This window comes from Ochlerotatus camptorhynchus, unplaced genomic scaffold, assembly GCF_037179485.1.
Source record: "Ochlerotatus camptorhynchus isolate MF236.1 unplaced genomic scaffold, CSIRO-AGI_Acam_v1.1 ptg000768l, whole genome shotgun sequence".
Lineage (NCBI taxonomy): Eukaryota > Metazoa > Arthropoda > Insecta > Diptera > Culicidae > Ochlerotatus > Ochlerotatus camptorhynchus.
The window spans coordinates 27,922-53,332 of NW_027041235.1; the positions used below are offsets into that span (position 1 = coordinate 27,922).

Sequence of the window (25,411 nt, forward strand, 5' to 3'; positions counted from 1 at the left end):
CGCGCACCTTCATTTCCCGGTCAGCCAACATCATTTAATGTATTTTTTTACATTGTCCTCTGTGACCGCATCGGAGGGCCTGCCGCTGCGGACTTGGTGGGTAATGGAGTTGTGACCACCACGAAACTCTCGAAACCAATATTCGAGCTTTTCGTTGCGTGACGAGTTTTCCCGCACCCAGGTAATCATTAGCTGTCCGGACCATGATGAAGTGAATCCTGTTGCTGCTGCACTTCGGACAAATAGACGCATCGCAGGAACGAACGATGAGTATTTTCAACCGGGACGCACCGTAGAAAGCACTTGGGAAGTCCTCGGTTCCTCTAACTCAGTCGTGCCGATTCCTGCCAGCGTACATCAATGTCGTCCCGGCCCTGAGCTTAGATGTGGATCGGGGGTCTTCCAACTTGCTATGTCAGGCAAGTACAAATATTATTCTGAACATTCACTGCCTGATGCCGAGTTGAATTTCAGCACTCTGGATGTCACCGATCGAGTAAATGCTTCTACTCCTGTTAATTGGAACCTGGGACGCGCTGTAGAAAGCATTGTGGAAGCCCCCAATCCCTCTGACCCAGTCCTGCCATCTGCCGCCTCCGATCTTCATAGTCGTTCCGGGCCTGTGGTTGGATGTGGAGAGGGGGTCTTCCAACCTACTCACTACGGCGAGTATCCACTTGAGATTGTTCATGTCCATTCGCCACCTGATATTTCCATGACTTCCAGGGAAAACGCCTTACCTCGTGCGACCAACGACCGTAGTAAACACGACGTCATTTTCTACTACCAAAACGTAGGCGGAATGAATTCTGATGTTCTTGACTACCTCCTAGCTGTATCGGACCGGTGCTACGATGTCATCGTTTTTGTCGAGACTTGGCTCGATTCTCGAACGCTTTCCATCCAGGTGTTCGGATCCGAATACGAGGTTTTCCGCTGTGACAGAAATCCGAAAAACAGTCGGAAATCTACTGGAGGTGGTGTTCTCGTGGCAGTTCGTTCCGGGTTAAAGGCGAGAGCTATTGAAAACGTCTTGTGGAACTGTGTGGAACAAGTTTGGGTGGCCGTAGAACTGAGCGATCGCACACTTTACCTATGTGCGGTGTATATTGCACCTGACCGGGTTCGTGACAACGAACTTATCGATACCCATTGCCGGTCCGTTTTCACCATAATGGAGAGTGCGACACCAACTGATGAGATAATCGTTCTGGGTGACTTCAATCTACCCGGTGTTTCCTGGAAACCATCTTACAGCGGCTTTCTCTACCCAGACCCTGTACACTCTGTATTTCATACAGGATCAGTTAGCCTTCTCGACTGCTATAGTACAGCAACACTATCTCAAATAAACCACGTAGTCAACGAAAACAACCGTAGCCTGGACCTCTGCTTCGTTAGCGTTCAGGACACCGCTCCTTTCATCTCCACGGCACCTTCTCCACTAGTAAAGCAAGTACATCATCACCCTCCCTTGGTTGTAACTGTTGCTGACAATCACGATCGGGTCTTTGACGACATTTCCACGACCATGTCATACGATTTCCGGAAAGCCGATCACCGTAGTATCGTCAACGTGCTATCTAGTATAGATTGGGAGAGCATCCTCGATCCTGATAATGTTGAAACCGCTGCGCAAACATTTTCACATGTCTTGGCTTATGTCATTGACAGGCACGTTCCGAAAAGAGTTCACCGTAAAATTTCTCATCCTCCCTGGCAGACGAGTGAACTGCGTAGGTTGAAGTCGACCAAGAGAGCCGCATTAAGAAAATTCACTAAGTATCGTACGCTTTCGCTGAAACGTCACTACGTTAGGCTCAATTATGAGTTCAAGCGAGTTAGCCGTCGATGCTATTCGCGATATCAACGAGGGATTCAGAGGAAACTCAAGTCGCACCCGAAGTCTCTCTGGAATTACGTAAATGAGCAGCGCAAGGAATCCGGCCTACCTTCTTCAATGGTGTTGAATGGAGCAGTTGCTTCCACTCCTCAGCAGATCTGTCGCTTGTTTTCTGAGAAGTTCGCCAGTGTTTTCACGAATGAGAGATTAACTGACGAACACGTTACCTTAGCAGCTAGTAATGTTCCACTGTACGGTCAAACACTGGGTGCGATGGATGTCAACGTCGAGATGATTTCCACTGCCGCATCACAACTCAAGTCGTCCTTCAATCCAGGACCCGATGGCGTTCCATCCGTATTCCTGAAAAAGCATATCGCCAGCTTGCTGATGCCCATGCTTCACCTATTTCGATTGTCCATCTCGAGTGGTACATTTCCATCTTGTTGGAAATTCGCACATATGTTTCCTATCCACAAAAAGGGCAGCAAACGGGATGTGGACAATTATCGTGGAATTACGTCGTTGAGCGCAGTTTCGAAGTTATTCGAGTTAGTCATCATGGAGCCTCTACTCTCTCATTGTAAGCAGTATCTAAGTGGTGATCAACACGGCTTCACTTCCGGTCGTTCTACTTCCACAAATCTACTGTGTTTGGCATCGTATCTTACGGAAAGCATGGCAGAGAGGACTCAAACAGACGTCATATACACCGACTTGTCAGCTGCCTTCGATAAGCTAAACCATGCCATCGCGATTGCCAAGTTGCATAGACTTGGGGTCAGCGGCAACCTCTTGCGATGGTTTCGTTCATATCTCACTGATCGGCAACTGATGGTTGCCATTGGTGACAACCGGTCCAATATCTATCTAGCTACGTCAGGAATACCTCAAGGAAGTCACCTCGGACCTTTGATTTTCTTACTCTACTTCAATGACGTGAACTTGGTCATCGAAGGCCCACGACTATCGTATGCAGACGATCTTAAAATTTACCTACGAATCCACTCGATTGATGACTGTCACTTCCTTCAACGTCAGTTCGAAGCCTTTGCCAGCTGGTGTAATTTGAACCGAATGGTGGTTAACCCCACTAAGTGTTCAGTGATCACTTTTACTCGGAAGAAAGAACCAATCTCATTTGAATACAAACTTATCGGCACTGTAATCGACCGTGTGAACCATGTGAAAGATCTGGGTGTTATTCTAGATTCTCAACTTACGTACAAGCAGCACATCTCGTACGTTGTCGACAAGGCGTCTACGACATTGGGATTTATCTTCAGGATAGCAAAGAATTTCTCCGATATCTACTGTTTGAAGTCACTGTACTGTTCCTTGGTGCGATCCATGCTGGAATATTGTTATGTGGTCTGGAGTCCAAACTACAACAATGGTGCTGAGAGAGTTGAGTCCGTCCAACGCCGTTTTCTTCGATTCGCTCTGCGGAAGCTGCCTTGGAGAAACCCATTTCATCTGCCCAGCTATGAAAGTCGTTGCCAGCTGATTGATCTGGAGCCTCTCCGAACTAGAAGAGACACCTCTAGGGCCCTGTTCATTGCGGACACTTTACAAGGTAGAATTGATTGCAGTGCAATCTTGGGGCAAGTCAACATTAACGTCCAACCCCGTGCGCTACGTAACAACGTTATGCTGAGATTGCCACTTCAGCGCACAAACTATGGCATGAACGGTGCAATAGGTGGGCTGCAACGAGTGTTCAATCGAGTCTCGGGCATCTTCGATTTCCATATGCCTCGACAGCTGCTACGAAGATACTTCTCATCGTTCTTTTGTGGCACAGTTAACCGTGAATGATTGTGTGTTTTATTTATGTATTTTATTCTTAGTTTTTATTTTTTTGATTTACCTATATAAGTTACTCAAATCATCATTGGGGCTTTACACAGCCTGTTGATGCAGACAAATAAATAAATAAAGTAATCTGTCGGAGCATTAGCCCCATAATATTTATCGATCTTTTCTTTTGTTTTCTTCGCCGTTTGCCTCTCAAAAAATAGTGTTTTATGAGAGAACGAAAATCGTTTTCATCCATACTCAACATGATGTCAAGCACGTCAACAACAATCAGCTTTCAAAACAAAACTAAAGACAGTATTGGGAGATTGCCATAAAAGCTCGACGCAGATGTCGCCACTGCATGATGATGATAATGTTGATGATAATTCGTGATAATTAGCATTAAATCATTATTTTCATCAAGTCTACGTAAAATCCTTCCAATATAACATTCGAATTGAAGAAGAAAATGTTTTCACGATCAGACTGATGTGCATCTTTGACTTTTCCAGATGAACTTTCATAAGATATATTCATTTCATTCCACAGCTACATCAATGCTGTATCGTACATATGATGTAAACAAAAGTAAATTGCTCAATTACTCAAAATAAAGATGATTTTTCATTTTGTTATCACTATATAAAACACCGAGCACCATCTTATAGTATGGTGCGTGTTGAGCAAATCAAGTTCCGTTGCGTTTTCCGTCGAAAATTGTGAGAATCAATATGTTTCCTTAAAAAAGGCCAAAAAGAACATTTATTGAATATTGGCGTCCTATATATTCAATTCACTATTACCACCAGCATGATACAACCTTTCCTAAGTAAATTCACTTAATTTCCACTTTCATCTTTGTGAAAATCGTACATATTTACCATTTTCTGAAAAATGCAGCTGCGCAGGAGGTAACCTCTACCTGTGGGTGCAAACTTGTTATGCATAATTTTCCATGAAAACATCTCCGATCCATACCGAAATAATAACAGTTAGTTTGCAAACACGTTTTCTTACACAATTCAAGCAAAAGTTTCCACCAGAAATTATTTTTATGTACCGATTTGCCCCAAAAATCGTCTGTTTTACGAGGAGAATTTGGAAACTATCCTCCTTCTAGTAGTTCTCACTTCGAAATGTAGATGGCGATGTTTTTACCCCACCTAGTACAGTTAAAAACAGTACTAAGAACATTTTCACCAACCATAATCTATTTGCAAAACCTTATGTGAGTTCCAAAACTATCCATCTCAAAGCTGATTTACCTCGAAACAAGAGGGTTACACATTGCTGAGCTGCAAACGTAACATTCAATTATTCCGCACCCTGGAGGTAGATTGGCTCAGTGCAAGGTGGCTTTCACAACGTGAGCACCAGCTTCGGTGCAGCCGGTGCCACAACAGGAACTGGCAAACACGTGAGAGCATACCAATCCAAGTGTGGGCAAGACATCGTTTTCGCTTTCAGTTGCCCAAAGATTAGAAATTGGTTCAACAGCTGAGGTTTATTTTTTTCTTCGTTTGTTTGTTTGTTTTTCCTCGTGTTTGTGTGTGTGTGTATGTGCATATAAAATAAGAAAAAGTACACATGTTTCCAATATTGTGTTACACTTTCAAATGGAATCGATATACGTAAAGTTGTGGTAAACAAACACTTCTTCAAATACCTAATTGGATTGTTTTGTTCTGCATGTACAATATTGAAGATGTTGCTTGAAATTATTTTCAACAGACCAATCTATCATTAAAATATATAATGAAATGCGTTGAAATAAGCAAATACGAACGCACACCAAATCGACCCGTACGAGAAGACAACCCGCTCAACGTGCAATCCAGTAGAGTGGAATTTAGCGTTGCCAACATTTAGAAAGAAGAATTATCCAATTAGTCACTTCACGCTTTTAATTTACCGCCAGCTGCACCCTCGGCCAACCGTCTATGTTTCCAACAATTTCCACACCCAACGACGCCGGGGAGGAAAAGCGAATGCATTTTCTCGACACCAATTGATTGCCATTTGGTACCTACTGCAGAGGTAGAGAGAATGGGGAGTCCAGATATGTATATGTAGCACTGAACTGTGCTAGTGAGTTATGAGTTCAACTAAATGGCCAGTCGGTTAGTTGGCAGCATTCCGACCGACCCATCCGTGCGACTGGGGAAGGACGCAGGACGCCGCTAGTTTGATTGCTTGTTTGGATTCACGTATTTCACGAGCGTTGAATTTTCGGCGGGGAAGGAATGGAGATTTAATGAAAGTTTAGAATTTAGGTCAACCCACGAGATGCATCTACGAGTCGTGTTCAGTGTTGACGTTCGAGTTCGTTGTGTAAATCATAACCTTTTTTTTTCTGGTAGAGGATTAATGGTGCTACTAATGAGACGATTAGTGGCCAAGTGATGAGCGAGATGAAATTTACGCAAAGCCGAACCCGTCGGAGTGAATAAATTGGCTAACTTTGTTTGAAATATGCTGACTCATGGTCTTTGTTCTGCCGATGTGGCCTTAATCAAATAAAGCAATGTCTATAAATCGATACTTTGATTTGATTGCATATGCGATAAGTCGAAGAAAATACGAAGTAAACATACCGGGTAAACTCTTACGTAAACATTGTTTGCTGCGACACCCTCGTAAACCCGAGCAGGAACTAATATACCTATGTAACTATGAACCTTAAATTGGTATGGATTAGCATGACACAAGAAGTAAAATACCAAAGAATAATACCAAAATAGTTATTTATGCAACAAGTTGCAAAAAACAAGCCGCGATGGACAAACTACGACTCGTGCTGAAAAAATCGAAATTTGCCACGAGTACTATTCAACATTATTTGCACTCAAAAGAGTGTCGGAAACTATGCAAGGGACACCTGATACCCCATACAGAATATGGCTTATATCATGTAATATAGACTGTCTTGCAATGAGCACTCATACATCTAGTTTTCACTGGAAATCCTATGTATGAGTGCTCATTGCAAGACAGCCTATATTACATGATATAAGCCATAGTCTGTCCGGGGTATTAGCTGAGTGTATCAAAATATTTTATGATATTTAAATTTTCTTGACTATTTTCAAATATATCTAAGCAGTCTTGCCCTTTGGTCGAAAAGATAAACTTTTCGGTACGGGGTGCTGAAAGATTGTACACCTTTTTCGACACTGTTGTTTAATTTACGAAAAGTAGGCCATTATGTTTTTCCAAACAGTTGCGAAAAGTGACACTTTTTGCACTGATTGTGAAAAAAATTGTTTCACATTATCATTTCAATACCAAACTATGCAAATGCAATATTAAAATGATAACACAATACTAAAGGTCCAGTATTCTTTTGGTATCCAAATATCAATTTTTGATATTTAAACGGTTTTTTGGATGTGATTTTTTGGTATTATCATTTGGTATGTTACCTCTTATGCCAGCCTAAACCACACCAAATGTTGATACCAGGATAAGATTTTGGCATTCTTAAGTTATTTTATTCTGCTCGGGAAGCGACGCGTTCGTCTTGTCTGATTACCCAGAATTGGGGCCACATGGAGCCGTTGTAACCAAATATTTACTGGGCCACCACCAATGCCTCACACACCGCGCGCGTATGCTTGTATACATTACACTGTGTAAATATGTAAGCATGAGATAACGAATCGCAGAGGGCAACATAAGCGTTCCCGTATGGCAGCGTTCCGTGCCAGGGAGGATGCCGTAAATAAAGCTAATCTAATTATAACGAGCAACTATAATGAGAAGCGAAACTTAATCTTGACAAAGCACTATCCTCGTTTATGCACATTTCGGCCGTGCAAGTGACAGTCAAGTTGATGACGGGATTAGTCAACCCGATCTAGGGAGCCGGACAAACTAGTACTTCAACTACTGGTAAACCAATCTGTTCGTTCGCACTTGCTCAACGGGATTTGACCCATTTATTTCAAGCACGCCTGAGTGACAGCATGCATGTGCTGAACAAAGAACAGAACAGAGTGAGTATTGTGTTCGAACATGCATACATGTACTGTAGATGCAGTTCATTAGTATTCTACATAGCTGGGTGTGCCGGTCAATCAGTGCGCTGTCCAACATTCCTGGATGAGTCGCACAGATTTACTTTCACCTTCAGGCAGTTGTGCGATAATAAACCGAAACAGAAACAAGCCAATAAAAATAATTAGTTGAAAATAGGGGAGAACAGCCCATAATGCACCCTGATGCATCTGATGTTTTTTTTTTGCGGGTAACGGATTGTGCTTGTTTTCATCTAGAGATTTCACACATAATTCCTGATCATGAAATCATATATTTTCGGTCAAGTTGAATACTGAAAAACTCCACACGCGACATTCAATTTCCTTCTTGTTCTGTGTTCTGTGTGTTATTCCATATAATTCCACCTAAATCATTCTGGTATCCATGACAGATACGTATTTCAACTACATTGTGCAGTCTTCATCAGTGTCATTCCTACTAAAAACTTATCGAAATATAACGTCGTTAAGTACTCATTTGGGTAAACTGAAAAATAAAATAAGTGGAATTAAATGGAATATAACCTTTCATTGCTGTCAATAGAAGACACTTTTTAATCTGAAAAAGTTCACAGAAACCACACACACCATATGAAAAATTCATGTAAATTTCTGCGAGATATAGCGCACATAAAATTAACGCTAGATTTGCCATAAATTTACGTGATATCTCGTGTAACTTTAAGCGCAATATCGCATAAATTAGCAATATAAGTTTTTGAGGACTGAATACTACGAGGAATCAGCTAAGTTTCATATATATAACAACGTATGATTTTCAGCACCCCAAAATTCCAATTATTCGGTGTATTTATTCATGAAAACGCGGGTTTATGTTTTCTCAATTTGATCAACTTACAAATTGTTGTGCTACAGTATAAATATTTCTGAAGTTATTTGGTTGAGATGTGTGAGAACATTTTGATCTGTTGATCTTTTTAGCGAAGGAGAAAAGATGAGCGTTGTAAAAGTTTTGTGGTAGTGGTATACAGGGCTCACGGGATTGTTTTTTTTTGTCTCACTCGCACGCGTATTGGAATCGTACATCCTGAACGAAAAAGTAAACTCGCGGTTTTCTGGACGTTTTGCCGGGGCTCTGAAGGCCCACGCACATTAGATCCGGATCGGACGCATTGCGGAAAAGTGACAGCTAAATCTATTGTCTAACTGTCAAATTTACGTCAACGCAACGCAAACGGATCTAATGTGGGTGGCCCTTGAGAGGGTTGTGATGTTCATTTTTATGGCAGGGGATGGTCGTGAAATCGGGATTTTGATATTTATTCGTGGCCGTCTTTTCATCGTATCAATGAAGGGTGGAAGTTTTTGCGCGTGAATTTTCGGAAAAAAATTCAATATAGATATTGGTGACTGTATCAGTGATTGTTTTCATCGGGAAAATTTTCCGCTATGAAGTTTTTTTTTCCCGACGAAAACATTTTGCGTATATGTATACGTAACGTAGTGTGCGTACGATAAACGTCAGCAATCTCTAGTTTTAAATAGAAATATAGACGCGATAAAGTTGACGTGCCATGCCATTTCTCTTTAAGTTGGAGGGGAGGGAGAGACGACTTGAGAAACGATTCTCGCTCTCTTCATTTCTCTCGTGTCGCTCGCTCTTATAATTTATCGGGTGGTGGTAGTGGTGGTGGAGGCCTCGCGCGTGGAGGAGAGAGAGTTATTATAGAGAAAGGAGAATTAAGAGATCGGCATTCCATTGAAGTAAATAAGTGTGTAGAGTTTTAACCTTTAAGGTTAAGGTGCTCATACACGGCATGATCCGGCGCAGCGTTTAAGGTGGTGCGTCGTTTTTTATTAAAATCATTTAATTAATATTAAAAAAAAATAATTACCAGTTTTTAGGATGCTAGAAACCTAAAAAGTACCATACTCGAATGATGGACCAACTGATGGATCTTTTCCACAGATAATTCCCTGAACACGTATTAGCGCTTTTCGGTCATGGGAGAGGTGGTCGTTTTGCTTTAAGTTTTATGTTTTACAGGTAATTGAAAACCAGCTATTGATTAGATTAGCAAACAACAGCAGTAATTTTTAAAGCATTCATATTAATTTAGTTTTTTATTGATGACATTATGCTTGATGGTGCCAAATCTTCCGCTTAATCGTATTATCTCACTAACTTTATTAATGTTTCTGCAGTATAACACCTGTGGATTATGAGATGCTCGATGACCCTGGAGGGATCGATTTTGCTTACTGAGCAGAAAATCATGGATTTAATCCCAAGCTCTTCCACAGCACAAGAAATCCCCATCAACATTTGTATATTTGATATTGAAAATTAACCTCGGAGATTATTTGCATATCATGCGAAAACGTAGTCCTGTATTGTCGCGAAGCGTTATGGTTCTGAGATGCTCGATGACCTTGAAGGGATCGTTTTTGCTTACTGAGCAGAAAATTATGGGTTTAATCCCAAGCTCTCCGTCATGACTCTTAAATTCATGATCACTAAACAAAATGAATATTTTCTTTCGATAGTCGGCTATTGAAAGATTAAATGAACAACAAATAAACAATATATACTTTTGGTTGCATCGCCAACTTGAGGTCAACCTCGGAAACTATTTACATATCAAGCGAAAACGTAGTCGTGTTTTGTCGCGAAGTGTTATGGTTATGAGATGCTCGATGACCTTGGAGGGATCGTTTTTGCTTACTGAGCAGAAAATTATGGGTTCAATCCCAAGCTCTCCGTCATGACTCTTAAAATTCATGATCACTAAACAAAATGAATATGTTCTTTCGATAGCCGGCTATCGAGAGATTAAATAAACAACAAATAAACAATACATACTTTTGGTTGCATCGCCAACTTGAGGTGAATCCTAACCGAATACCCTACCCAACCCTCCAACTCCGTAGCACTTATGAGGGTGTCGCTAAGTCGGTGGCCTCTCGTTAAGTAAGTACTACATCAACATTTCCTTCCCTATCCCTAGTTATGGTAAAGATGGGCGTGGCCGGGAATAGCGACAGTCATGCTTCTGTTACTCTTGTTTAGATTGGAATCAATGTTTACTCCCCAGCATTATTCCTGAAAGTAGTCTAACTAAGAATTTCAGAAGAGACGTGAGTGTCGCTAGTATCCAATCTACGAAGTATATCATAACAACGCTAACGCTAACGCTAACGCTAATATCGCATAAATTAGCAATATTGTATGCAAACTTGTAAACGATATCGCTGTTTATGCAAAGTATAGCCCAAAATTAAACGAAGGGAGATTATACCCGATAGTTTAAATTCAGTTTTTTTTTTGAGCAGTAGACAAAAGCACTAGAACATTTATCTTGCTAAATTTCCGTCTTGGACTTCAGTAAACGGGTGGAGTCTCGTAAATTACAACAGATATCCATTCAATTTTCTCGAAAAAAAAAATGTGTATTTCATCAAGCCCTTAAAATCATCTGATAAAGACTTTCACGGAAAAAAAAAATAAAGAACCAGGACCAGTGCTGTGTTCCTAAAATTTGTAGTCGCAACCAATTGACCTGTGCCCAATAAAATATAAATCTGTTTTAATTAACGATTTGCCCGCCCTTGACGTTGATGACATTGTTTCAAATAGTGTATTATCTAGTACGTTGCAAAACATTTGCACTTTATCGATACTGCACAATGCACAGCACCATACTTTACAGGAGGCGAAGGGAGAATTTTCCTCACAACAAAAACACGAGGGGCTGAAAATCGCTCTAGTGTTCCTTGAACATCTACAAAGTACTTTTATCCATACTTCTTTAATTTATTCTTAATTTCTAAAAGTTTCGTCAACCTTTCCAAACACCATCTTTTTTTTATTTATCTCGTATCATACTTAACTTCCTTAAAATTTCAGGAAAAACATTAAACATTTAAACATTTCTAGAAATTTTCCTAAAAATTCGTGGGCAAAACTTTGGGTAAAACAAAGTTTCCAGTTATAAGTAAGTTCCCAGTGAAGTTATTAAATTGGGTTGTTAGTGGAATGCTTTAAATAAAACAGCAAAATGGATATCTTCCATTTAAATCCACTTAATTAATTTTGGTATCCATGCCATATACGTATTTCGACTACAATGTGCAGTCTTCATCAGTGTCATTCTCACTAAAGAACTTCTCAAAATCTAGCCCCCTTAAATACTCTGAGATCTTGACATTTTTACCTAGAGGATGAGTACTTAAGGGGTTTGGGTTTGATAAGTTATTTAGTGGGAATGACACTGATGAAGACTTTCAAGTAAAACGAGACTGAATAAGGGCAGAATTATGGATATGATTGTACTTAAATTCCGGAATATATTGATGTCTTCTTCATTTCTTATTTCCAAAAAGAGCTTCATGTCGTCGGCATAAATAAGCAATTTAATTTTTTGAGAATGAAAGAAATGTCGTTTACGTTTAGAATAAAAAGAAGAGTTCCCAAATGAGAGCCTTGGGGGACGCCTGAAGTGACTTGAATTGGACTCGATTTCTTGCCGTTGAATTTAATTATTTGTTGGCGGTTAGTTAAATATGATTCAAGCCATTTTAGGAGCCCTGACTCAATTCCATTTTTTTGAAATTTAAAAAGTAGCACTGGTATGTCTATGTGTCTGTATAGAGAGCTAAAGTCTGTATAGAGAGCTTCTACGTGGTTTCCATTATCCATTGCATTCAATGAATAGTCTATAAATTCAAGTAAATTTGTCGAGGTCGAGCGACCCTTGAAAAAGCTGTGTTGCATGTCTGTAATTCTATTTTTGATTTGGAGAAATAATTTTTCATTGACAATTGCCTCGAAAAGTTTAGGAATGCAAGAGATAATGGCTAAACCACGATAATTACGTACGTCAGATTTTTGGCCAGATTTAAAGATAGGCACTAGGAATGAGCTTTTTTGGGAGTTTTTGGGAAGGTTCCAGATTCCAGGGACATATTAAAAATCCAGAACAATGGAGCAGTGAGTTCCATTGCTAGACATTTAATAAATACTAGAAGAATTCCGTCAGATTCAGGACCTTTTGAGGCGTCTAAATTTTTTAAAGCCTGCAAATATCCTGCACTTGAAGTTGATTGAGGCCAATGTCCCTTGAAAATTCTGGAAAAATGCAAAATAATCGCAGTCGCGATCTCCTTCAGAAAATGTCGTATAGATTTCTTGAAAAAATTTTGCAAATAGATTGCAGTTTTTTCCGAGCTATCACCGAAATTTTCGTCAAGTTGCATTCGTGAAGGAAAATTGTCAGATTTTAATTTGGTTTTTACGTAATTAAAGCAGGTCTTTGGACAGGACTTTATTTCATTTTCTGTTTTTGCATTATATTCTTCTAATGCAGTACTGATAGCTTGATTCACTTGATCGCATATATCCAAATAAATTAATAAATTATTACTATTGTGTTTTTTATAAAATTTATGTGCTTTTTGCTTCCGATTTTTCAAGTTTTTTATTTGTCTGTTATACCAGACTGGATTTTGTGTGTTTCTGTTGCGTCTTTTTTTCTTCAAAGGAATTTCTTCCGAAATTATTTCTGTTAAAATTTTGTAGAACACGTCTATACCCATTTCGAAATTTTCTACAATCCGTAAAATTAATTGCTAATTTACACTGTTTAATATAAATTTAATTTTTTCGTAGTCTGCTAATTTGTATTCAAAGACTTCTTCGTATTCGCAGTCGTTGGGTCTTTGGTTTTCATGCACAAATAAAGAATATTCAATTGCTGTGTGAAACGCTTCATTTTTCCACAGTGGATTTAATGATTCGGTCACACAGAAATCTTCATAAATACTCGTTAGTAAAAAGTCCAAATAGCAATTTTGTTGGTTTTTGATGTGGTTAATTTGGTTCAGTCCTAAATTAGCAGTTTTGTCAAAAATGAACTGCAATGTTTAATTATCCCCAACGACTGGGAGTAAGATACATTCATTTTCAGAGTCCAGAATGAAGTCAGCATGGCGTTGATTAAAGTCTCCATAGATGTGAACTTTAACCTCAGGAGGAAGGTCAGATAGAATTTGATCACGTCCTTTGGAAGAAGGCTTCATAAGTGCTTTTATGAGCATGGTCTGGTGGAAAATACACTGAGGCGAACACGTGCGTTTCAAATTCTGTAGATTTTGGTGTAATGATGAGTTCTGAGTTGAAATTGGTCGAAAGAGCTATAAGGACTCCACCGCCTGACTTCTTCTGAGTTGGATGAAAATTTCTGTCGTCTCTGAATACATTAAAGGCATTTCCAAAGATTTCTTCACTTTTCACGCTTTCGTCCCAGCTTGTTTCAGTTGCCAAAATGACCGAGAAGGATGAGCATAATATTTTGATAGATTTCCTTCATTTTAGCTGGGCTTTTCATGCGATTGAAATTTTGACAGTAAATCAAAATTTCAGTCGCATTCTGTTTATCTGAAGAAGTTGTTGGAAGTACGTCGGTTGATTAAATATTTTCATTATTATTATTATTTACACTTACATTTCCATTTTCTTCTGAAAGTGTCCGAAGAGTGTTGTCGTTTGATGAAAAGGTTCCTTCCGAAGTGTGCGTCAATGTCAATGAAAATTTTGGGTGATGTAGAATTTATATGCGGCTTCCCGTGTGTGCTGCAGTAGTTGTGTGCGTTCACTAGATAAGAACGCACGGTGTGATTCCAGGTCTGCCAGGGTGTCAATGCGTGGGATTCCAAGTTCTTCGTGGACGTCCAGGAAAATTTCGCGCAAAAGTTGTGTGTCCGTTGGTAATCCTTCGGCTGCTAGCATTAAAGTTGAACTTGTTTTCGTTATTCCGCGGACACATACTGAAGGCGGTTGGTTATGCAGGAAAGACAGATAGGTTCGCACAGTATCCATGATCCATGATCCGTGCCTTCAAAAAGCGTTTGTCGCCGGCTGCAGATTGTTCCGTAAGCCTTACGACAGGCGGGCGCATTGGATCAAGGAGTGGTGGGTCAGGCTTTTCGGTGCGGTGAGGGTTAATAGTTTCCCCTTTTCGAAAATTTATAAAATCAAAAAACATAAATGTACTTATATGGATTCGCTTTATGCGTTTATTTTATTTTATTATTATTATTGTCACTTCAACACTCTGGTCTCATTCGTGTCTTGTCCGGGGTGAGATTTGAGCTCATGACTTTGGCGTGAGAATACTTAGAATACCTCTGTGGATCACCAACGGCGTTTTACAAATCATTAACAATTTGTTATCAACGTTGCTGTGGTGGTGGATTTGTGATGAGTTGTTATGAGTTATGAATACTGTTAAGATAGCATAAAAGAACAGCAACGATAAATCTATGTAGATAATTGAAAAATAGCACATCCCATGAGGCTATCGTAGAAGAACCTTACTTTCTTGGAAACTTTTATCTAGGAAACCTCGGTAACCCAACTTTTGATACTTTTAGCAACAGTGGAATGCCAAATTCCTCTAGCATGTGTGCTTTCCAATAATACAATCGTCACTACACAAATCTTTGAAATGACGGCCAGAGATGTTTGTGCTGTTACAATCGATGTTACCGTTGGAAACTAAATAGGCAATACGTTTACTGGTTCAGTGAAAGAGTGTTACGTTTACATAAGGTTCTAGTTTCTCACGTTCCCTAGAGCTCGTGGGAATAACCAAGGTTTGGCATTACTACCGAAAGTGTTAGATGAGTCCAGAAAATTTACCACTTTCGGAAGTGAGTCTATCCTTGAGCGATTTAACATTTTCCCTACTGAACTCAAGCTTTTCAGAAGTGATTAATTATTTTATGGGCTGAATACACGGATCCAGTGTTTCCATTTCTTTTCAAAATGATTCAAAACTTTTCCAAAGTTCAATACTGTTTTAAGTGATTCTGTATATGCTAAGCTTTTCTGAAATGATTCAGTAATGTCTAAAGTAATCCAAAGATTTTCTCAAGTTATTCAGTACTTTCCGAAGTGATTCTTAACATTTCTAAAGTGATTCAAACTTTTCCAATGTAATTCAGTACAAAAAGATAGATTTTGAAAACATAGCTACACTCTCTACAACTCGATATTTAAGGGACCATCGAGTTATAGAATTATCTAGTTATAGAATAACAATCCCATACAAATTCGCTATCGCAGTAGCCACGACATTATTTTTTATCTCGAGCTAGTGGACATCGAATTGTGGAGAGTTGACTGCACTTCATATATGTTGCCAAAATCGAGGCCGAGGCGAAGCGTCACAACGATAAGAATCAATACTCCCTTAAGTCAATTGTGTTGAAAAGCCATTGATAAATTCTTGGAAGTGCAGAAGATTTCTCGGTTTTCAACAAAGCGAGAATCACGTCAAGACATTCCTATCCATTGCCTAATTGACCTACATTTGAATGCGGCCGGCGTTGTTATTGCCTATTGCAAAATAAGAGATCACCATGCATTGTTTGTACATAGATGCTCTGTGTAATACAGGTGATCTAGCAATATCGGAGTAGCAACCGCGAGCGGTTAATCATTCTCATACTCAATTATGTCTGTACTATCCAACGTGATTCAATACTTTTCCAACTGATTCCGAGATTTTCGAGTGTGTTCGTACTTTCTACGATTTCGAACAAAATTTAAAGATTCTTTGCTCCCCAAAGTGATTCCAATTTTTCTGAAGTGGTTGCAAATTTTCAGAAGGAATTAAAAACTTGCCTGAAGTGATTCAGTTATTACAAAATTATTCAGTAATTGAGGAAGTGATTGCAAACTCGAGAGAATTGATACTGTACGTTCCGAAGTATTGTAAAGTGATTCAGTTCATTCCGAAATCAATCAGTTCTTATGGAAGCGATTACAAACTTTTTTGAAATAATAAGTATTTTACAAAGAGATTATGAAATTTTTAGAAAAGTTCGGAAGTTCTTCGGATAGTATTGGCTTATCCGAAAAATTTCAGAATTTGTCTGAAGTGATTCCGAACATTCCTGAAGTGAGTTAATTGTTTTCTAAGTGTTTCCTAACATTTCTGAAGTAATTCAGTGCATTCCTTACTGATTCAATTATTTTTGAAGTGATTTTGTTCTTGAGGAAATGATTACAAACATTCTGGGATGATTCAATACTTTCGTCTCGCTCCGAACGATGGTTTGGCAAAAAATGTAAATTTGCCACCGCTTTTTCTGCTAAAACACATAAGTATTGCAGTAAAAGCTCGAAAAAAAATCTGTCAACGCCAAAGGAAACGAAAGAATGCTTTTGGGTAAAAATGATTTTCTTGCAAGATATGATTGCGGGTTTTGCAAGATAAGATTGCGAAAATCGCATGATATGGCATGTTGCATTTTTCGTAACATTTTTATAATGTTGGGTGCGCCAAGAGCACTAGTCATTTATATTAAACATTTTGAATATACATCAGACCTTACAAACATTGGTATATACAGTGTTCAGTTGTATACAGCCAAAATTGTGAAATAACGTGCCTATGGTTACTCGGGTAGCCATTTAAGTTTAACATTTATTTTTTGAATTTTCGCTTAACGTGGGTGCCAGCACCTTAACATTTTACGATTTTGATAAAAAAAAATCTGAACATTTTTATCAAGGGGGGCAGCCATTTTTAAATAATTTGGTTGTTATTTCAATTATTACCTGACCTTGCCTACCAAGGGCGCATGTCATTTCAAATTTTACATTTTTCCTCATTATTTATGCCGGGGAAGCAAACCATTTATATTTAACCCATTTTCAAATTTCGCTCGAATATGTTTACCATGGGCGCTGGCCATTTGAAGTTTTCCACATTTTTTCAATTTTCCCCAGAACTTAACAACCAAGGGTGCTAGCTTTTTAAAATTTATAAATTTTATTTTTATTTTTCCCTAAACAAGTATCTCACAGGCACTAGCCACTTTAAATTAAACGATTTTAATAACTTTTTACATGAACATGTTTACGAGCCATTTTAAATTTTACATATTTTTCAATTTTACCCTTAAGTTGTCTACCAGGGGCGCAAGCCATTTCCAATTTAATGATTTTTTATCCTTTATCATGTATATCATGGTGCAAGCTATTCCAAATTCACAATTTTTCAATATTTCCCAGATTTTAGATTTTTGTCAACTTTAACCTGTTTCAAAGGGGCGCTAGTCATTTCAAATTGTTCATCATTTCCATGAACTTTTCTACCAGAGGTGCTAGTTATTTTAATTTTTTTTTTCAACGTTTCCCTGATCATGTTTACTAGCAGGGGCGCAAATAATTTAGATTTTTTTTCTTCAATTAATCCCTAATCTTGTCTACCAAGGGCGCCTACCATTTCAAATTTTACATATTTTACTTTTTTCTCTGATTCTGTTTCCAAATTTAACGTATTTTTATTGAATTTTTCCCCGACTACAGGAGCCGCTAGCAATTTGACTTTTTTTTTCTTTCTTTGAACGTGCATATCGATTTTGATCACTTTTCCGCTGAAGATGTTAACCGAGTCATTTAAAATTTTACCCCTTTTTTCAATTGTTCTCTGAACTTGGTTACCAGGGGTGCTTGCCATTTAAAATTTAAATTTTTTCTTTAAATTTTCCCTGAACATGAATCCGCTTCAAATTAAACGATTTTAATCATGTTTTACCTTAACATGTTTACTAGGGGCGCAAGCCATTTCAAATATAACTTTGTTTTTAAATTTTTTTCCAAACTTGTTAACATAGAATATTTTTTTAAATTCTTCCTGAACGTGTATATAAGGGGCGCTTGTCATTAAAAATTTTAAGATCAATGTTTCCCTGAACATGTACTGTAATTTTTTTTTTTTTTTTTATTTATCCCTGATCAAGTTTACCAAAAGCGTAAGTTCAAATTTTACATATTTTTCAATTTTTTTCTGATGTTGTCTACCAGAGACACAAGCCATTTTTAATTTCACGATTTTTTAACCCTTATCATTTGTATTAGAGGCGCTATTTCAAATTCAAATTTTTTTTTATTCTTCCCTGATTTAAGATTTTTTTTCAAACTTAACCTGTACTTGTCTACCAGTGCACACTGGGCCAGAAAAGCAATCTAGCGGAGCAAAATTAATATCTCTGAAACGAAACATTTCCGCTACTTGGTGTCTTGGGTAAAGTTTCTCATCATAATAATGACCATCTATTGACATAAACAAATAGTTCAAAACTCTTCCGCAAATATGGCGCCACAATCTAACTTCTTTTGCTGACGCTGGTTTGCCTTGACAAAATAAACAACTCTTTTGAAGACATAAAATTTCCACAGCCTACTGGTTCCGAGTTATATGGAGTTAAAGAAAAAAAATGTCGAAAATATGTTTTTTTCTTTCTGTTTCAGTTTTGTTTGCTTACAACCAGAAAATGTTATATTTTCTCTTATTCAAATGCATTAAATAAATAACTTTTGTGGAGAAACCTACTGGTTTAAGATTCAAATTTTAAGGATATTGTAGAAAAACCGAAAAAACAACAATTTTTGAACTTTAATATCTCCCAAAGCGCAAAAAATCGCAACCTGACATTTTCAGCAAAAATTTAGCAATACTCTATAAACAAAATATCAAAATTTGAGAGAGGTATATTTTGGTGTTTTTGGGATTTTATCATTTTAGTGGAGCATGTATTATTTCTATTGAATTTTTTTAATGCATTGAAATGGCGTTTTGAAGACTTGACTTCATCAGCAAAGTTGTTTATCTTGATAAAATAAACAACCCTTCTGAAGAGGTCAAAACTCCACAACCTACTGTTTTCGATTTATATGTATTTAAACAATATATTTAAAATTAATACACTTATTTTCACATTTTTTCTGTAATTCCATATAACGCCATCGCATTCGATCAGCCAGAGTGTTATAAACTGGTAGTTTGAATCCTTAGGGTTTGAAGTTTGAAATCTAAGCGTGGTGTGCCATTGTAATGTTAGGATCGAGGAAAAGGTCAAAAAGCAAAAATATTTGTACTAACCTGACATTGCGCCACTGCCAACTGCTTTGCATTTTTGTTTTCTTTTTCTTTATAGAAAATTTACGTATACACACATTTTTTTCACACATCATCGCACAAAGATGAACTGCAAACCTGCAAAACATCTTTCTTTTTTTTTTTTGTTGTGAATCTATCTTTTTCATGATTAGATTGAAAATATATTTTTACATGCTAATTTGGCCACACTTCACCAGCCTCGTAATCTGCAAAGGGTCCGCAGGTCGCCTTCTACTTGGTCGATCCACCTTGCCCGCTGCGCGCCTTTTCTTCTTGTTCCTGTTGGGTTGCTTTCTAGAACCATTTTCACTGGGCCGTCGTGCGGCATTCTTACGACGTGCCCAGCCCACCGTAGTCGCCCAAATTTTTGCAATGTGGACAATGAATGGTTCTTCCAGCATATGGTGCAATTCGATGTTCATTCGCCTCCTCCACGTTCCGCCATCCATCTACACTCCACCGTAGATGGCTTGCAACACCTTTCGTTCTAAAACACCAAAGGTTCCTCCACGAGAATAGTTCAGGTCTCGTGGCCGTAGAAGACCACCGGTATAATCAGCGTCTTGTACATGGTCAACTTCGTACGGCGGCGAATTTTATTCGACCGGAGCGTCCTCCGGAGTCCAAAGTAGGCACGACACCCTGCCATAATGCGTCTTTGAATTTCTCTGCTGGTATCATTTTCGGCGGTCACCAGTGAGCCCAAATACACGAACTCATCGATCACCTCGATTTCGTCACCGCCAATCTGAACTCGGGGTGGGAGGCTACATGAATTTTGTCTTTGATGCGTTGATGGCAAGTCCAATCCTCCAAGCTTCAGCCTTCAGTCTGATGTACGTTTCCGCCATCGTCTCAAATTTCCGTGCCATGATGTCGATGTCATCGGCGTAGCCAAGAAGCTAGATGGAATTCCTGAAGATCGTGCCACTCGTGTCTATCCCTGCTCTTCTGATCACACCTTCTAACGCGATGTTGAATAGCAGACACGAAAGTCCATCACCTTCCGTAACCCCCTTCGAGATTCAAAGGGACTCGAGAGTGTCCCCGATACTCAAACAACGCACATCACTCGATCCATCGTTGCCTTGACCAATCGCGTCAGTTTATCCGGAAATCCGTACATAATCTGCCATAGCTGATTTCGATCGATTGTTTCGTATGCGGATTTGAAATCGATGAACAAATCATGTGTGGGCACGTTGCATTCGCGGCATTTATGCAGAACCAGACGAATCGCAAAAATTTGGTCCGTGGTAGCGCGGGCACCCACTAATCACACCTGGTCCACGAACTCTTGCAAATGGTGACAGGCGGTGGCATAGAATTTGGGAGAGTACCTTGTAGGCGGCGCTCAGCAGTGTCATCGCGCGGTAGTTGCAGCAATCCAAGTTTTCGCCCTTTTTATAGATTGGGCATGCGACACCTTCCATCGACTCATCCGGTAATATCTCCTCCTCCCAAATCTTGGCAATTACCCAGTGCAGCGCTCTAGCCAGTGCTTCACCACCGTATTTTAATAGCTCACTTGGTAGTTGATCTACACCAGTTGCTTTGTTGTTCTTCAGCTGACCGATCTCATCCTCAACTTCTTGAAGATCAGGGGCAGCTAGCCTGTCGTCTTCTGCGCGCGTTCCAAGGTCTGTTGCCATGCCACCTTCGTTTTCTGCTGCATCACCGTTAAGGTGCTCGTCATAGTACTGCTTCCACCTCTCAATCACCTCACACTCGTTTGTGAGAATGTTACCGTCCAAGTCCTTGCACATATCGGCTTGCGGCACGTAGCCTTTGCGCGATCTATTTAGCTTCTCGTAGAACTTTCGTGTGTCGTTACAGATCTTCCATCGCCTCGCGATCTCGGTCTCCCTGCTGACGCTTCTTCCTTCGGAAAACCGATTTTTGTGTGTTCCGCGCTTGTCTGTATCGCTCCACATTTAATCTCGTGCGGTGTTGCAGCATTCTCGCCCGTGCTGCTTTCTTCTCCTCTACTAACAGTCCGGGATCCCAGTACCTAGTGCCGTTGCAGCAGTACTGCCTATGGCGGAACGGATGTCCCTTCAGCCATCTTCAAGTGAAGCTGCGCCAAGCTGCTCTTCCGTGGGTAGTGTGACTTCCAGCTGCTGCGCGCATTCCTGGGCAACTGCGGCGTCCCGTAATTTCTCGATGTTGGGTCGAGGCGTTCGACATCGACTGGTGTTTTGCACCGTAGAGAGTTTTGAGCGCATGCATACTGCAACTAGGTAGTGGTCCGAATCTATGTTCACACTGCGGTACGTGCGGACGTTGATAATGTCGGAGAAGAATTTCCCGTCGATTAGAACGTGATCGGTTTGGTTTTCTGTGTGTTGTTCAGGTGATCTCCAGGTGGCCTTGTGGATATCCTTGCGGAGGAAAACGGCACTTCGAACTACCATACCCCGAGAGGATGCAATCTTCACGCATCGTTGGCCGTTGTCGTTCGATACGGCATGCAGGCTGTTTTGGCCCGATCGCCGGTCTATACATTGCCTGCCGTCCTACCTGAACGTTCATGCCACCGATGACGATTTTGTCGTTCCGTTGCGAACAGCCGTCGTACACCTGCTCCAGCTGAGCATAGAACGCTTCTTTCTCGTCGTCGGGTCTCTCTTCGTGTGGGCAGTGCACGTTGCACATCCTCGCGTTGATCGGCTGCCAAACAATCACACGTTGGCACATCTTACCCAGTACTACAAAGCCGGTTCCCAGCTCGTTGGTGGTGCCACAGCTCTGGTAGAAAGTAGCCACTCGATGCCTACTTTTCGATACCTTTTGTCCTGTCCAGCAAAGTTCCTGCAGTGCTACGACTTCGAATTTGCATGGTTGAAGTTCCGCATAGATTAACCTACCGCAGCCCGGGAAGCCGAGCGATTAGCAGTTCCATGTTCCGAGTTTCCAATCGTAGTCTTTATTTCGTCGCATAGGTCTGTGCCGATTGTTCCGATCCGTATTTCTTTCTTCAGTATCTGCAACTTTGTTTTTTTTTCAGGGCGGCTTGTTGGGTCTGCCCCAACCCCCGTCTCGCCGGGGGACCATCGTGCACAGCTCTGTTTAGAGTCACATGCTGGCACCAGGACGGTAATCAGCCGCTCCTAGCATGGAATTTTTTTGGACCATCCTAGCATGGAAATGGTCATCATGATTAGACAATAAAAATAAATACATATCGTATATTTTGCGATAATTCTGAAAAAACATTGCTATGGAATGGCTGTTTATAAGACTGATGGAGATTGACTTTTTGTTCATTGTCTTCTAGCCTTTTTCCATATTGCACTGTTAACAAATTCTATCGTTATTCCTATGGGAAATTTTCTCAACTACAACTTTGTAGAGCATCGCTTTTCTGGTGTCGAATTAAATAGTTATTGATAGTTTAATAGTTTAATAACCTTCAGGCATGATAAAGCAGCTGTCCTCTATTCTATGCGCCAGAAACACCAATGTTCCCTGCTGAACAGTTGTTTGAGCATAATCATAAGACATTAGTGACTTGAATCGTTAATAACTTGTGTTCCTTACCTTTGATCGAACAGTGGCCTCCAACAAAGTTGTAGCTATTATTTTTTAAAGCAGGATGAACTGGTGAATAAATATGAACAACAATTTTGGATTTCCCATAGTAATTTATATATAAATTTCTAATGGTTTGTGTCAAGTCAGTTTCTTACTAAATGAGTTCAAATTTTAGAGAGGCTAACCAGGACCCGATTTGGAACCGTTTGAGCACTGTGGAGCAAAAATTTCAAATTTCGCATCAGCCTACTGTTTATCAATAATTTTAAAACAACCCTGTTTTTAAAAACGGCCAAAAGAAGAGCATTTTAAGCTGAAAAAGTTCACAGAAAATACTTACCTCTAAAACATAACTATAACTTTGTTAAAGAACAGGCGTCTTTCCTTTCAAAAATAAAAATATAAGTTGATGTATATCAATAATTGGATTACAACCCTAATTTAAAAACAGTCAAAAGAAGGAACTTTTTATGCTTTATGCAGATCACAAAACTTCTGGTTTAGTCGAAGAATCCTTTCAAATTAGTTCTGATGAACTCCAGACTCGAGGTGAAACATAAGGAAAATTCTAAGGTAGTTCTGAGTATAATTACAAGGTTTTTTTTCTTTGAATCCTGAGTAGGATATAAAGAAAATTTACTAGAAAATTCTGTGGAGCATTCCGAGGGCATTTCATAGAGAATTCAAAGAGAGTTTGGACTAAAACTGCAAAGTTATTTGGAGCTGACTCTTTTAAGAGATTTGTAAGGAGAACGGAAAGTGAATTCTTAGGAGAACTCGAAGGTACTTGTAAGTATTATTCCTAGAGAAGAAGGAGAATGCACTGGGAATTCTGAAAAGAATTTATTGAATTTTCTGAGGATATTTCGAAAAGCACCATAGAAGTATTTCAAAGAAGGTTTGAGGAAATTTTCAAGGAACTTTGCATCGTAGTTTTTAGGTAAATTTCAAAAGAATATTATGAAGAATTTCAAGGTTGTTCCTGTAATCAACTTTAGAGAATTCATCGAAAAGATCTTAGAAAATTCTGCGGACTATTTCAAGGAGTTCACATTAAAAAAAACTACAAAAACCTGTTTTTTTTATGAAGTCCTAGAAAAACCTGGGAAACTCGAGGAATTTTATTTAGCTAAATGAGTGGATTGGGGCGTTCTTCAATATGCAGAAATTTAAGTTCTTTGTTCAATACGTCCACGACCACTGTCAAAAGTCAACTCTGGTTCTCTAAAACTTAAAATAAATGTACTTGGTCATTTGTCTTGATATTGTGTACTTGATGGTAAAGTATGTGTTTGAAACATAAAAGCTTTTAATTTCGCTTCGAGAGCCGCAATCGTGAGCGTTCTGGCAAAGCCGACGTTTACGATTAATTAAATTGCTAATTGTGTCTCACTGGATGCAAAATTTACAGGTTTATGAATCAAACATATGCTGTACTATATTTTCTTGTAATTTGCAAAATGTAAGTACAAAATTTCATCATTACGCCTCATGATTTAATGATTCCAACAAAATAAAACATTGTTTAGCGAAGTGAGGGGAAGCATCCATTGTAATAAGACAAATATACGCTTGTAATTATTTAGCTGACTTAATAGCACCAATTGCTCCAATATAATTCCAATCTGATTTTTAATTTACACAATATTTGTCCAACTGTTTCAAATATTAACACTACATTGAATAAACACCTCGATTTTTTTTTGATTTTAACACAATAGATCTCTCAATACGATTCACAAAGGAACTTCCATGTGTGTCAGTTGTTTGTCCATAAGAAATGGATGTTATTTTGGACACACGAAATTAAAACCAACAACAAACAATCATGCGATGGCAAAACGCTTGACATGCTAGACTGGAGATAGATAAATTCTCCTCTTCTCAACGGAGAGCTCATATTTCGTTCCATTTCACCTTAACTTGTATTTTTAGAAGTTTATCAGTTGTCGGATTTCTCGACGTAATTTGTGTAGACGCCAGTGCCAAACATATCGAATGCGATTGCAACTTGCAGCACCAGCTGATTTCCATCGATACTAAGTTGTAGAACCAGGAACTGTTGTGAACCCATTAGCCCCGTATAAGCAAGCAACCCATGCCCCGAAGTAGAATTAGCCTTTCGCTCATAAACATACATATACATTAGAGTCTAACGAAGCATTTTTTTTTATATCCATTTCCTCATTTTATAGTGCACCCCCTTGCCGCTCACTCATTTGCTCGCTCGCTCGCTCGTACAATTCTCAATGTTTCTCTCTTTC

At 39.2% G+C, this 25,411-nt stretch overlaps 1 protein-coding gene across 1 annotated transcript in view; it reads right to left on the bottom strand.

The window, feature by feature from the left end:
• The window catches only part of LOC135714968 (FACT complex subunit spt16-like), a gene marked incomplete at its 3' end in the record, with an annotated part of 38,482 nt that extends 16,214 nt beyond the window's left edge, over positions 1-22,268 (bottom strand). Inside the window, exon 1 of the mRNA XM_065238371.1 lies at positions 22,134-22,268. Within this exon, the coding sequence (XP_065094443.1) occupies positions 22,134-22,268 (135 nt within the window). The remainder of the gene's footprint in view (positions 1-22,133) is intronic.
• Positions 22,269-25,411: the final 3,143 nt, after the last annotated feature.